Below are 14,830 nucleotides of genomic sequence, written 5' to 3'. Positions count from 1 at the left end.
GAAGACAGCAATAGAAACTATCCAATAATGTAAAGCAGGACAGACAAAATAATTTTAAAATATGAAAAACACATTTGTGAGCTGTGGGTCAAATTCAAGAGGCCTATTTATTGGAGTCCCCAGGGAAGAAGAAAGAGACAGGGTAGCGGAAAAGTACTTAAAACAATGGTCATAATTTGTCCAAATTCAATTAAAACTATATATCCACAGAAGTAAGAACCTCAACAAATCTCAAATAAAGAAACATGAAGAAAGCTACATTGAGACATAATTAAAATCACTCAAAATCAATAGTTAGAAGAAAATCTTAAAATTAGCCAGGGGGTAAAAAACATTACATTTGAAAGGAACAAGCAAAAGATGACTACAGAGGCCTCATGAGAAGCAATGTGAGCCACTGGACAGTGGAACAACACCCGTCAAGTGCAAAAAAAGAAGAAAACCGCCAACCCACAATTTTGAGGGTTGGGAAGATCCCCTGGAGGAGGCCATGGCAACCCACTCCAGTGTTCTTGCCTGGGAAATCCGTGGACACTCAGAAGCCCAGCAGGCTACAGTGCATGGAGTCACAAAGAATTGGACACAACTGTGAAACTTCATAATTCTACACACATCAATAAGTATCCTTCAAAAATTAAATAACACAAAAAAAAAATCCTTCAAAAATGAAGGCAAAAGAAAGTATTTTTCTGATATACAAAAGGTGAAATAATTCATCACCAGCAAGCCCACACTACAAGAAATGCTAAAAGGGGTCCTCCAGGCAGAAAGAAAAGGCCGTCAGACAGAATATGGATCTACACAGAGGAATGCAAAGTACCAAGAGTGGAAACTACATGAGTCAATATATAAGATTTTTTTCCTAATTACTTAAATGTGTAATAGATAAATGGCTGTTTGAATCAAAAGAATAACAATGTACTACAGGGCTGAAAAGATATGTAAAAGTAAAATATATGAAAACAACTGCATAGAGGTTTGTGGGGAAGAAACAGAAGTATTGAAGGTTCTTCTACTTTACATAAAGTTGTGTAACACCATGTGATGATATACTGTGATACCAGATAGTATAAAACCTCAAGAGACCACTAAGGAACAAAACAAAGCTACAGTTAATAAGCCAACAAAGCAGGATCATTAAAAAAAAAAATCTAAAAGAAGATAGTTAAACAAGAGAAAGGAAATCAAAGAATCCACGAGACAAGTAGAAAACAAACAGCAAGATGACAGATTGAAACCTATTATAAAATCACTTTCATTTACTCTAATTAAAAGACACAGGGACTTCCCTGGTGGTCCAGGGCTTAAGACTTCACCTTCTCATGCAGGGGTGTGGGCTGGATCCCTGGCCAGGAAGCTAAGATCCCACATGCCTTGTGGCCAACAAAACCAAAACATAAAACAGAAACAATATTGTAACAAATTCAATAAAGACTTTTAAAATGGTCCACATTAAAAAAAAAAAAAACTTAAAAATTAAAAAAAGCAAAAGCATATATATTTCTATGTACAAAATCTGTATATTCTCGTCTATCTCCTCTAATAGGTCCAGAGTTCCGTAAAGGAGATAATTTAAAGTATCTTAAGTTCCTTTGTACAACCAAATCGGTCACATAAAAGGATCTCAATAATTATAGAAAGAGGGAGGGAGGTAAGGAAGTCGGTCTACTCACCCCCAATTTATTATTCTTCCTTCTACAAGCAAACCAGGATTATTCATTCATTCAACTGCAGCCTTCTTTATAAGGTAGGACCACAGAAATCCACACATACTTCTACATAAAACATTTCTAATTAACCCAGCCTAACATCATATGGTCTTTTTTTGCATTTAATAATTTCTTAATAGACAATGATATGTAAAGAAGCCAGTGACTGCATCTTCCATCTGCATACCTGAGCCTCACTGACGGTCAAGTACCAACACAACAAACCATGCAAAGAGGAAGCTTGCTGGTCCAAGCAGCCCACACAAAAGTGACCCACAGAAACAAGACTGTGGCTCCCAAACAGCTACAGTTGCCACGGCCACACACAGCTGAGCCAACTGTAGCGGGACTTTTCTTTTTTCCTCTTGGCAACCCCTATTTTATGTTTCCTTTTTTAAGTGATAAATGAGAACACTTAAAGGCTTCCCCAGTGGCTCAGTGGTAAAGGATCCGCCTGCAACGCAGGAGCTGTGGGTTCAATCTCTGGGGTGGGAAGATCCCCTGAAGGAGGAAATGGCAACCCACTCCCGTATTCTTGCCTGAAGAATCCCATGGACAGAGGAGCCTGGCAGGCCATAGTTCACAGGGTCACAGAGAGTCAGACACAACTGAAGAGACTTAGTATGCATGCACTCAGGATGCTTAAGAGTGTAGTACTGTAACAGTTCCTGAGGACTTTCACCTTGTTTAGTGAGGGCTTCTCGGAGAGCAGGAGTGATCATAGCTCTTCTTTCACTGGCTTCACTCTTCACCGTGCTCCTGGTCACACCCGTTTCCCCTTCCTGCTGCTCCTTTTCTCTCTGTATTAAAAAGAAATGAATGAAACCCAGCACTGGTCATGAGCAGGGGAAATAAGAGCACGACAGTTGTCCACACGCGGCACAGATAAAAGCGCTCCTCACAAACCTGTTTTCTCCCAAGTGATCACATTTCCAGTCCCACGGTAAGCTAAAGAAGCACCAGCACCTTTTCTTTCCCCTATAAAAGGTGACTACATAGTCAAACACACATATTTGCAAAACATAAATTGATAATCCACTTATCTAGATGTCAAACAGTGTTCACAATCTGAGTACAGACAGCTGCCCAACTTTCACAAGTTATTTCTCTGAATTTCAATTTTCTCACCTGAAAAGGAAGAAAATATCCATGGAGCAGGATTGTGTTGAAGATTAAATGAAATGAAATGACCTGGCATGATGCCTGATACATCATAGGACTTCACTAAATTATCTGCAAACCCCCAAAACAAGTTCAAAAATCACTCTGAGCTGCCCAGACGGCCATCTGCTCACAAGTCAAGTTAGTCCACCACCTCCACCTGTAGCCCCAAAGGCTTCTTTTAGAAGATCCCATGGTGGAAATTTGTCTTCGGTGATAGAAATCTGAAGGATAATATAAACCTGGCTTTCCTTTTGCCTCTGACCACTAGAAAATTCACAGCCCAGCTCTGATCACTGCCTCGGACCTTGCATCGTGCTTGTCCTATAGTCTCCGTCTGTGACATCATATTACAATGACCCCCATTCACTATTTCCATTGATTTCTTCCTCTCTTCTTGTTTTTTTTAAAGAGGCAAGGTAGTAGCTACATGAGAGACTCCTTTTTTTTCCTTAGTTTTAATGTTTATTTATTTGGCTGTTGGGTCTTAGTTGTGGCACACAGATCTTCATTGCATCACGTGGCATCCTTCTTTGTGCTGCATGGACTTCCTCGTTGTGGCCCCCGGGCCCAGTACCTGCAGCACACAGGCTTAAGCTGTTCTGCAGCACATGGGATCTTTGTTCCGCAACTAGGGATCCAACCTGCATTCCCTGCATTGCACGGCAGATGCTTAACCACTGGATCACCAGGGAAGTTCTTGATTTCTTCTCCTCTTTTTAAATCTCATTACATATGTATACATGTATATATGTGTATACAGTGTCTTTCTGGAAGACGGTTTAAGTGCTCATCAATAATTTTGAGACAACACACAAAGACTTGTGTCACACTTTAAAGGAGACACTCATCAAACCTCACTAAGAGCTACAGAAATCCGAAATAACTCACCTGGGCAGAAACCCTACCACCAAGCCCTAAACCACCCTCAGGGCCTGTCCATTTTCCATGTCCAGCCCCCAGTGAATCAGTGAGGACACTCACAGCAATGCCCCTTGCTACCTAAAAGTTAAAACAGCTCACAGATGACAAACTGTCTCAGGTCTATGTCAAACTAGTACAGAAAGGAGAAAGATGGTCCATGTTTGAAGCTGGGCAGGAAGGGAATAGGGATTCGCTGTCTCGTTCTGTCTATTCTAGTGAATGCTCAAAGTTCTCTGTTCATAAAATGTAAAACAAGATTAAACGTTAAAAAAGAAATAGAGGGACTTCCCTGGTGGACCTGGTGGTCCAGTGATTAAGAATCTGTTTGCCAATTCCAGGACACAGGTTTGATCCCTGCTCCAGGAAGATCCCACATGCCATGGGGCATCTAAGCCGGTGCCCCACAACTACTGAGCCTATGTGCTGCAACCACTGAAGCCCACATGCCCAAGAGCCTGGGCTCTGCAACAAGAGAAACCACAACAATGAAATGTCCACACACTGCAACCAGAGAGTAGCCCCGCCCCGGTCACCACAACTAGAGAAAGCCCTCACACAGCAATGAAGACCCAGCGCAGCCAAAAATAAATAAAACTCTTTTTTTAAAGAAACAGCAAGTACACCAATGAAATTCAGAATTAACCTCTCTACCTTCTATTGTTCCAGGGACGTTTCCAAAATAGGAAGTCAGTGAAAAAGCACGTTAGAGTAGTCAAATATACTAAATGAGACACCCAAATCCCACAGTGAGTTTATACATGTCCTAAAAGTTAGCATTCCAGATCATTAAATATAATCAAACAGCAAAGTTAATGAAAAGTTTTGCTGCTGCTAATAGAGCTCTCCAAGACACTTTTCCAGATGGAACTAAAAAAATTTATAAACAAACATCAATCATTTGTTCTTATCTATTAGGAAAGTAATCAGTTTTAATGCTGGGCATTTGCTTTAAAAAACGTACAGCTATGATTTTGCTAAAATATTTAAAAATAAAAGAATTCTCTGGCTTTTTTTAAAGTCTATTTCAGACCCCAAAGCAAAGATGTGAGCTTGAGAAGGAAGTCTCATGGTGGAGCAAAGTGAACTAACCTTGACCTTGAGAGTATTTAAATGTCTCTGAAGTCATTCCACAGAGAGTTACTGTAATTCCCTCCTCCATGCCAGAATTGACAGTAGGTGGCAATAGCTGGCCTCCAAAGCCTGTCATTGTAAAACATCACCAGCTTATCTTCTTACCCTCAAGGCCACACAAATCCAAAGCTGGACCCAGCATGACACTGGCCTCTGACCACCATGCTCAAAGCTCCACAGACAACCCCTTATGGTTTTATGAACTATTTTTTTTGGTTGTACTGGGTCTTTATTGCTCCACATAAGCTTTCTCTAGTTGCAGTGAGTGGGGGCTATTCTTCATTGTGATGTGCGGGGGTTGCCTGGATTTCTCACTGGGGTAGCTTCTCTTGTGGCAGAGTATGGACCTTGGACCATGCGGGCTTCAGTAGTTGTGCACACGGGGTTAGTTGCTCTGCCGTATGCAGAATCTTCCTGGACCAGGGATTGAACTCATGTCCCCTGCAGGCAGATTCCTATCCACTGTACCACCACGGAAGTCCACCCTTCTGGTTTTAAATGTAAACTTCTAACCCCTATATAATGAACACACTCTTTAAAGAATGGCCATGGGACACCATCCACATCCCATCACTGGAGAAATTATCTATTATAAATCATGAGCACAGCTACTCCAGATTCAATCATCTGAACACATAGTTCATATGGAAAGAGATGAGCAGCTGTGATTAAAGGTCTTGAGCATCCAGGACAAACATTCTTCATTCCTTCCCTCTACGGCAGGTTAATTCTATCTTCCCTATGCAACAGTAATTTCCTTTCTGAAAAGATACACAATGGTTCATAACACTCTCCAAGGAAGTGCAGAGCCCCTTTCAAATTCTAATTCTAATCTCCTAGGTGCAGACATTTTTCCCTGTTTGCCCAGACTATAAGAACTGACACAGGGCCTGTATATTTTTATTTATTTTTTTATAGCCCTTTCATAGGCTGAGCAGAAATAAATGAAGATCCCAGAACTGGTCAATCTGGATTCCTCCCTCTCCTGCAACCCCACTGAACAACAAGTGACCAAATTCTAAACTTTTAATTCCCAACCTATGAGTCCTCCCCATCCAACATGTCACAGCTTCTGACCACGGCCATGGTTTCCTCTAAGGAACAACTACAACGGCCGAACTCCAGTCTCCTTGTCTCTAACCTTTCACACCTTCCCAACGGTCAAACCCGTCACGCTTGTCTTGAAAGAAAAGGCATAGCCCGGGACTTCCCTGGTAGTCAGGTGGTTAAGAATCCACCTGCCAATGTGGAGGATGTGGGTTTGATCCCTGGTCCAGGAACTAAGATCCCACATGCCATGGGGCAACTAAGCCTGTGTGCCACATGCTGCAACTACTGAAGCTCCAGAGCCCTAGAGCCTGTGCTCTGCAACAAGAGGAGCCACTGCAATGAGAAGCCCACCCACCGCAACTAGAGAAAGCCAAGCAGAGCCAACAAAGACCCAGTGCAACCAAAAATAAATAACTTTTTTTTCAAGTTAATTAAAAAAAAAACAACGCATGCCCTCTCCAAGCTGCTATTTCCTGATATGCAAAATGAAAAGCCGATTATAAGTTCACCTCCTAGGCACTTGGGAAAATGACTATAAATAAGTGAAAAGTTCTTTCTAAACAGGCAGCAATATATGAATCTGACATAATTAAGGGGAGCCAAAAAGTAGTACAAATTTGCTTTATTTAAAAAAAAAAAGATACTATACAATATTACCTAATTCATCTTCACATCTCTTCATCCCAGAAACCACAACACCACCCCAATACTGCCTAGGATAAAAACAGGACAAACAGGAATTTAAGATTTTAAGATAAAAGTTCCATCTAGTTGGTCAAATGCCAAACAGAAGTATTGCAGCAAGCAGGTCATCTTTCTGATTGATTAAATTGTTTAAGTCTGTCTGTTTGGGTTTTTTCATTTTCATTTACTTACTCATTTGGCTGCATAGGGACTTAGTTGCTCCACAAACTCGTGGGGTCTTAGTTCACCAACCAGGGATCGAATCAACATGTGCTTCGAAGGAAGACAGTCTTAACCAATGGACCATCGGGGAAGTCCCTGTTTGGTTATTTTTATTGATCTTTGTTTATGATCCAGTGACTCCCTTCAATACCAATTCATGCAGAAAACACTGGATATAGAATCCCCAGTTATCCAAAGGTCATTTTCCCCTGCAATCAGCCTGGGGCCAGGCCGGCACAGCCAACATTGATATTCAGGAAATGCTGGCTGAATAAATGAATAAATGCCTCAAAGCTACCAGATAGCTATTTCCAGCTCTACAAGAGCAGATCTGGATTCTAAACCAGGCAACTTTCAATAGTAAAAACCCTTCCTTGAGTGTAACTACAACTCCACCTTCTGCAATTCCACCCCACTTCTAAGTGTTCCTAATCCTCTAATAAAGGAATCACCCATACACCACTCACCTGTCATAGGTGAGTTTTTAAATGACTGATTTCCAACAAGACTCAAAGCTTTTTGTGTACACTAGGTTTTAAGGATGCTTTTGGAACATTTCAAAAAGCACTTTGACCAGGTGTGTCAAGAGCTTTAAAATGGCTTTCCTCTGGCCTCATAATTCTATTTTGGATAACCTGACTTAGGATAATAACCCCAGAACTCACCAGTAAGTCCTCCTGGCTGTATTCAGCCCACACAGCTGAATCAGGCTGTTTTAAAGACAGGGTCTTGGGGTTGCAGAGATGTCACCTTACATTTGAGGGTGAATTTAACACATAAAGCCTTCAAACTAATTATGAAAGGAGAACTGGCTTCTCGTGATTACACTGCAGTACTAAGAGACCTTCTAATCAAAACTGGGCACAATGAGCTCTTTTTGTAAATTGAAATCTTTCTCTGGTGAGTAATTACCAAGCATCCGCCATTGATTTCCAAACTAATGATACTGATACCACTGTTTGTCTGCTTAACCAGAACACACCATGGGGAGCACTTGAGCAACATTTATTTACTGCAGGAAAAAAACAAGGAGCAATCTGCTTTAGATTTACAAGCACAACATGAGAGAAACAGAAAAGAAACAACCTAAGCACTGTCCGGCTCTTCCTGACTCCTTGTTCTTCAGTCAAACTCATCAGCCTCCCTCCTGGAAACTACTAATTCTCTGTTTTGTTGTTCAGTCGCTAAGTCGTATCTCTTCCCGACCCCACGGACTGCAGCACGCCAGGCTCCTCTGTCCTTCACCATCTCCTGGAGTTTGCCCAAATCCAAGTCCATTGAGTCAGTGATGCCATCCAACCATCTCATCCTCTACCACCCCCTTATCCTTTTGCCTTCAATCTTTCCCAGAATCAGGGTCTTTTCCAAGAAGCTGGCTCTTCACATCAGGGGGCCAAAGTATTGGCGCTTCAGCAACAATCCTTTCAATGAATATTCAGGGTTGATTTCCTTCAGGATTGACTAGTTTGATCTCCTTGCAGTCCCAAGGGACTCTCAAGAGTCTTCTCCAGTACCACAATTCGAAAGCATCCATTCTTTGGTGCTCAGCCTTCTATATGGTCCAACTCATATCCGTACATGACTACTGGAAAAACCATAGCTTTGACTATACAGAACTTGGTCAACAAAGTGATGTCTCTGCTTTTTAATAGACTGCCTAGGTTTGTCATTGCTTCTCCTCCGGAGAGACGGCAAAGGGGAGTGAAACAAAGAGACAGAGACTGGGCTTGGCCCCACCACTAACTAGGCAGCCATCTAACTATAGACAAACTGATTTACTTCTCTAAGCTTGTGTCTTACCCTGTAAAATGGTAAAGTGGAGGTGACAAGAGTATAGATATCAGGGTCAGAGTGAAGACTGAATGAGATCATCCAATGCGTACGATTTCTCCTAACCCGCTGAACCTACCCTGGAGCTCTCTCCCCACACCTCCAACCCACCCATCCTATTCAATCAAACCACACTGCTTTTCACTGCCATGAGCACAGAGCCCACACCCCTATGGCGGAGCATGAAAGCGCCTCCAGGACCCTGCCCCCACCCTCCCTGTCTATTTCAGCTCCCTATACATTCCCACCCAATTCCACTCTCAACATACCAAACGCTTACAGGACTCCCCAGACTTGCCAGGTTCCCCCAACACCCACTCCCTCCACATGTGCAATGCTTCAAATTCTGGCTCTCTTGTTCTTGGTTTTCACTCCCACCACTCAAATTCTCTTTGGCTTTACATCCTGCTGCAGAGCGAGGGAGACAGAAAACCATCGTGGTATTCTAGTCAGCTATTAGTTATCAAGGACATACTATGTGGCAGACAGTAAAATAAAGGCTTTCGATGGATTAAATTACTGCATCTTTATAACAACTTTATACAGCAGTTAATGTTATTACCTCCCACTGAAACAGAGAGAGTGAAATAATGTGCCCAGACAGACAAGCTGAGATTGTGTGACTCCGTGAAAACTAGTGAAAATTATTCAAAAAGAGGTCTTCCGGTAGGAGTGTTGTGGTCCAATTCTACAGCTGATGCTCCTAAGGACTAGAGCATCCTGTTTCCTCTACAGTAACAACTAAGGCAATTTAGTGTGAAGCAGAATGATGATCAGGCAGAAAGCAGCCTGGGAATATGTATGGATGAACCCCCAAAGAAAATCCCCCAAAAATATAAAAAAGAAGAGCCAAGCGATAAGAAATCCATCACTGAATTTAATATACTGTGCCCAACAGAAAGTGAACACATGGGACACAAATGGGAACTCTGCTGCGACCACATAATAATGAAAATCAAAAACTGGTGGCTTATTTTCATGCTGCACTTAAGCTGGAAATATATATATATATGTATGTATTTTTCCCCCTAAATCTGATGATTTTATGAGATTTCTATGAGAAACCTGAAATATCTTAAGCCAGCTGCTTGAAGTTCATAAAGTCCAGAACCATTTCATTTCAAAAAATAATTTACATGGATGTCCAAATTTTTCCTTAGTGCTTTTTCTCCAGTGCCCTCTAATGGACATAAGATGAAAAGGCAAAGAAAAAATACACCCACAAACTATTCCAAAACCTTACAGTCCATGTGAAATCTGCTAAAGTACATCTCGTGTGTTCTCCACACACACCAGACACACACACACACACACACACATACAGTGTTAACTATAAGAAATGGTGAAGGTTTTAACTTGACCATGGAAAGCATTTCACAATGTATACATATATTAAATCATCACATTATACACCTAAAAAGAATCACATTATACAACCTAAGTATATAAAATTTTATTTGTCAATCATATCTCAATGAAGTTGGAAAAAAATTATCCCACAAATCTTCATCCACTACAAAGAAAGCTGTAAATGTGCTCAGTTGCCAGTCATATATAACTCTTTGCAGCCCCATGGACTGTAGCCCACCAGGTTCCTCTGTCCATGGGATTCTCCTGGCAAGAATACTGGAGTGGGGGTTGCCACTTCCTACTCCAGGGGATCTTCCTGACCCAGGAATCGAACCTGCATCTCTTGCATTGGCAGGCACATTCTTTACCACTAGAACCACCTGGGAAGCCCTAAAGCTATAAATATCTGCTCTTAACTTGGTAGATCCAGAAATCGACCTAAATCAGGCATCTCACACACTGAAATTTATCCTATCTTAAGACAATTTCACTGTGAAAATTACTCAGATTTTTATTAAGTCATAAGATTATACATTTGCTTTGACCCAGTAACTCAACTCAGGGAAAATGTAAACCAAGAAAATATCAATACTTCATTCTAAGTAAAAAAGGTCTCAGACCAGTGCTATTTACAACAGCAGAAAAGCTAAAACAGACTAAATGACCAACTCCAGCAGAATGCCTAAGCAAATGTAAAATGTCTAAGCATATTTACTTCTCATTTCAATCTGTCAGGCTCTCGGAGATTATAATGCATTTGCACACACAGGTTCTCACCTCACTCAGTGCTGTGAGGAGGGCAGAGGTGAAGGTCCACGCTTCTCAGACAAGGGGATTAAGGCCAGAGAAGATTAAGCATTGCCCTTAAGGCACCAAGTTACAAACCAGCTGGCCCAGAACCTGAACCTACATCTCACACACTTGTCATTCTTAATAACTTCTCTGCAGGGCTTCTAAAGGCTTTCCGGGTGGCTCAGCGGTGAAGAATCCACCTGCGATGCAGGTTCCATACCTGGGTCAGGAAGATTCCCCTGGAGGATAGCAAGGCAACCCATTCCAGTATTCTTGCTTGGAGAATCCCATGGACAGAAGAGTCTGGAGGGCTACAATCCATAGGGTCACACAGAGTTGGACACAACTGAAGTGACTTAGCATGCACACATGCAGGGCTTCTAAAATACAGAAGCTACTAAAACTGACAGCAGCAATGCCAACACACAGAAGTATCAGGAAGAAAGGAACAAATGCTGCAACAGAAACAATCGCAATTCTAAATCTGGAAAATAATTTGAGTCTTACACACAGTATTTTGGGGTTATGAACTTTACCAAAGAAGCCAAATAAGACAATATAAGCATGGGCAGAGGATACTGTTTAGTAAAGAATTTTGCCTTGGGACCTGCTTGGCTGCCCAGTGGTTAAGACTTCCCCTTCCAACGCAGGGGATGCAGTCTGATCCCTGGCTGGGGAGCAAAGATCTCACATCCCTTGCAACCGAAAACCCAAAACATAAAACGGAAGCAATACAGTAACAAATTCAATAAAGATTTTTTAAAGGGTCCACATCAGAAAGAAAAAAAGGGTCTTCCCCAGTAGTCCAGTGGTTAAGAATCTGCCTGCCAATGCAGGGGACATGTGTTCAATCCCTGCTCATAGGAGATCCCATGGTATAACTAAGCCCATTAACCACAACTACTGAGCCAGCATCAACAGCTCTTGAGCCACGACTACTGAACCCACACAGCCTAGAGCCTGTGCTCTGCAAAAAGAGAAGCCCCCACAATGAGAAGCACACGCACCACAACCAAGAGTAGCCCTCATCGGAATGCTTCCCAGAATACTGTGTGTCTCCTCCTTCAGCTGACTATTCTGCCCATGACTATTCTGCAGCCATGAACTGCAATGGTGAGGATGAGCGCTTTCAGTGAGTCCTGTGAGTCTTTCTAACAAATGATCAAATCTAATTTAGGGCAGGTCCTAAAAACCGCCCCCCACCACCAAAGTTGCAGTGGTGTCAGAAGTGAAAGCAGTCTCGAGAACTATGCCCTCAGACTTTGTAAGCTGTCTAACACCAGGGAGACAGAAAGAGACGCTTCACGGGAGAAAAAAAAACACACTGGATTTAACTCAAAATTAAAGAAACACAAACTACTACTTTTTTAAGGTTATGGTTTTTCACCTTTCAGGTGCCAAGATTTAAAAGACTGAGAATATCTGGGGGTTGGCAAGGGTTCAGAGAAACAAGCATTCTCATGTCTCTCTTACACTATGAGAAGAAATTAAAACATTTTCAACTTCTCACAGGGCCATTTGGAAATATCACCAAAATGATAAAATTCTCTTTGATCCATAAATTTTTACAAATTTAATTTTACAGATTGAGTAAATTTACTCAAGATAAATTTATATTAGCCACAAAAAATATAAGAGCAAGAGGGTTCATTAGAGGGAGTTCCCTGGTGGCCTAGTGGTTAGAATTCAGCGCAGACACTGCGGTGGACCAGGTTCAATCCCTGGTTGAGGAACTCCCATGAGCTGCATGGCATGGCCAAAAAAAAGGGCTTCCCTGGGGGTGCAGATGGTAAAGAATCGGGGTGGCGGGGAGGGGGAAGCACCATTCAGGGATTAAAAACATGTTTAAAAAAAAGTGTTCATCATAGAAATTAGAAAGCAACTAAATGTTAATCAACAAGGGTCAACTAACAATCGGACATAACTGTGGACTGCTACAGAGGCATTAAAATTAATTAGGCAGATTTCACTCACAAGGCTTTGGAAAGAAAGCTGTCACATTAAACAGAAAAAAGCAGTCTGTAGACTTGGAGTACAAAATGATTCCATCTGCATAGCCTGAAACATGAAGTTATACCAAAATGCAGGTGTGTTTGTAAAGGCAGTAAAATAAATACCTAGAAGAATAGTGCCAAAGTGTAAACTGCGTTACCTGTGGGTTTAGAAAGAAAAAGGACAGACGGTTGTATTCTGTGAATTTTTTTGAACATATGTAAACAGAGTATTAAATTAAAGGAAACGCCAAAAAGAGGGTCAGATCAAGTTATAAATGTTTAAAGGAAATATCTGAGAACCAGTTTAACAACTTTTTGGGGGGGCCACACTGCGTAGCATGCAGGATCTAAGTTCCTCCACCAGGGACTGCACCTGCGCCCCTTTGCAATAGAAGCGTGGGGTCTTAACCACTGGACCACCAGGGAAGTCCTCAGTTTAACAACCTTAAGAGTGCTTCCCTCACGTCAAGGATATGAAAAGGTAGAGAGTATGGAGATAAGGAGAGCAGATTCTTGAGGAATTCTTCAGAGAACGTCAGTAAGGCATTTTGAGCTCCATCTGCCTCAAATGGAGAGATGGTTGGGGGTGTCGGAGGATGCTTCTCACCTCAAGCCCCAGGAAAGAGGCTCCCGGAGGGTTCCTCAGAGAAGCTACGATGCGTCCCCTGCACTCAGACTGGCAAATCACTCCTGCCCAGGAAATCCAGAGAGCCTGACTGGTGGCTTAGTGAGTGAGCACTGCTGCTGGGGAGCAACTGGTCTGTGCGCCCAGAAGAAGGAACTCAGGAGCACCCCCTTGGGCGGGGGAGAGGGGATGGGCCAGATCTCAGATCCTGACCCACTGGGCAACCACAGAGGAGAACAGATGCAAGACCTCAAGAGAGGAAACCAGAGGCTCAGAGGAAAGAGCGCGGACCATCAGAGGCACATCTCCCAGGGTACTTGGTGCTTAGTGCAAGGGTCCAGGCTGGGAGACAGCCAAGGACAATGTCCCCAAAGGCACGCTGAACACATCCCCTGGGAAAAGAGGCAAGTCTAACCTCCAAAGAGGAGAGAGCACAAAGTCTGGGACTGACGTATATACACTGCTATGTATAAAACAGGGGGGCTTCCCATGTCGCGCCAGTGGTAAAGAACCCGTCTGCCCATGCAGGAGACTAAGAGACGTGGGTTCGATCCCTAGGTCGGGAAGATCCCCCGAAGGAGGGCATAGCAACCCACTCCAGTATTCCTGCTTGGAGAATCCCATGGACAGAGAAGCCTGGCGGGCTACAGTCCACGGGGCTGCACAGAGTCAGACCCGACTGAAGTGACTTAGCACAACGGCACATGTATAAAATAGATGACTAATGAGAACCTGCTGGACAACACACAGAACTCTACTTGGTGCTCTGCGGTGACCTACGTGGGGAGGAAATCCAAAAGGGAGGAGATATATGTACATGTGTGGCCAATTCACCTTGCTATACGGTAGAAACTGACACAGCAGGGTGAAGCAACAGTACTCCAATTTTTTAAAAAAAAGGTTTTCACAAAGCTCATGTTACAACAGCAAAAAAAAGTATAAAACTCACAAAATAGGAAGAAAAGAAACAAAACTGTCCAATTATGAGCTCAGATGGACTATGCACCAAGAGATGATGCTAGCTGTCAACCAACTGTAGGATCCCAGCTCACCATTTCCCAAAATTACGGTACCTTTTCTTTCTTCACATGATCCATAATTTTGCCGAGGTCTTCAACATCAACGACAGAATTTCGGCTCTGACGGTCCTCAGCATCAGACTCTTCCTCACTGCTGCTCTCAAAGGGCTCTTCCTCCTGGAACATCAACTGTAAAAAGGAGCAAAGTGTCTAACCATCCTTCCCAAATTGTGAGTTCACTGGATGGACTTGAGATATTTTAGGCTAGAGGCCAGCCAGTTCCAAGTCAAATCTAAAGAAGCCCATCACTTACACATCATCAAGGGTTACTTTAAGAAT

General features: G+C 42.5%; 1 protein-coding gene across 1 annotated transcript in view; it reads right to left on the bottom strand.

Moving 5' to 3' along the window:
* The window catches only part of LOC122433093 (S-adenosyl-L-methionine-dependent tRNA 4-demethylwyosine synthase TYW1), a 140,801-nt gene that overhangs the window by 115,716 nt on the left and 10,255 nt on the right, over window positions 1-14,830 (bottom strand). The window contains exons 7-8 of the mRNA XM_043455628.1: window positions 14,546-14,680; window positions 2,392-2,509 (exon numbers count right to left, since the gene is read on the bottom strand). Of these exons, the coding sequence (XP_043311563.1) occupies window positions 2,392-2,509; window positions 14,546-14,680 (253 nt within the window). The remainder of the gene's footprint in view (window positions 1-2,391; window positions 2,510-14,545; window positions 14,681-14,830) is intronic.

Source organism: Cervus canadensis, chromosome 32 (assembly GCF_019320065.1).
Source record: "Cervus canadensis isolate Bull #8, Minnesota chromosome 32, ASM1932006v1, whole genome shotgun sequence".
Taxonomy (NCBI): domain Eukaryota; kingdom Metazoa; phylum Chordata; class Mammalia; order Artiodactyla; family Cervidae; genus Cervus; species Cervus canadensis.
Note: the sequence above shows the minus strand (reverse complement) of the source record. Positions and strands in the feature narration are given on the sequence as shown.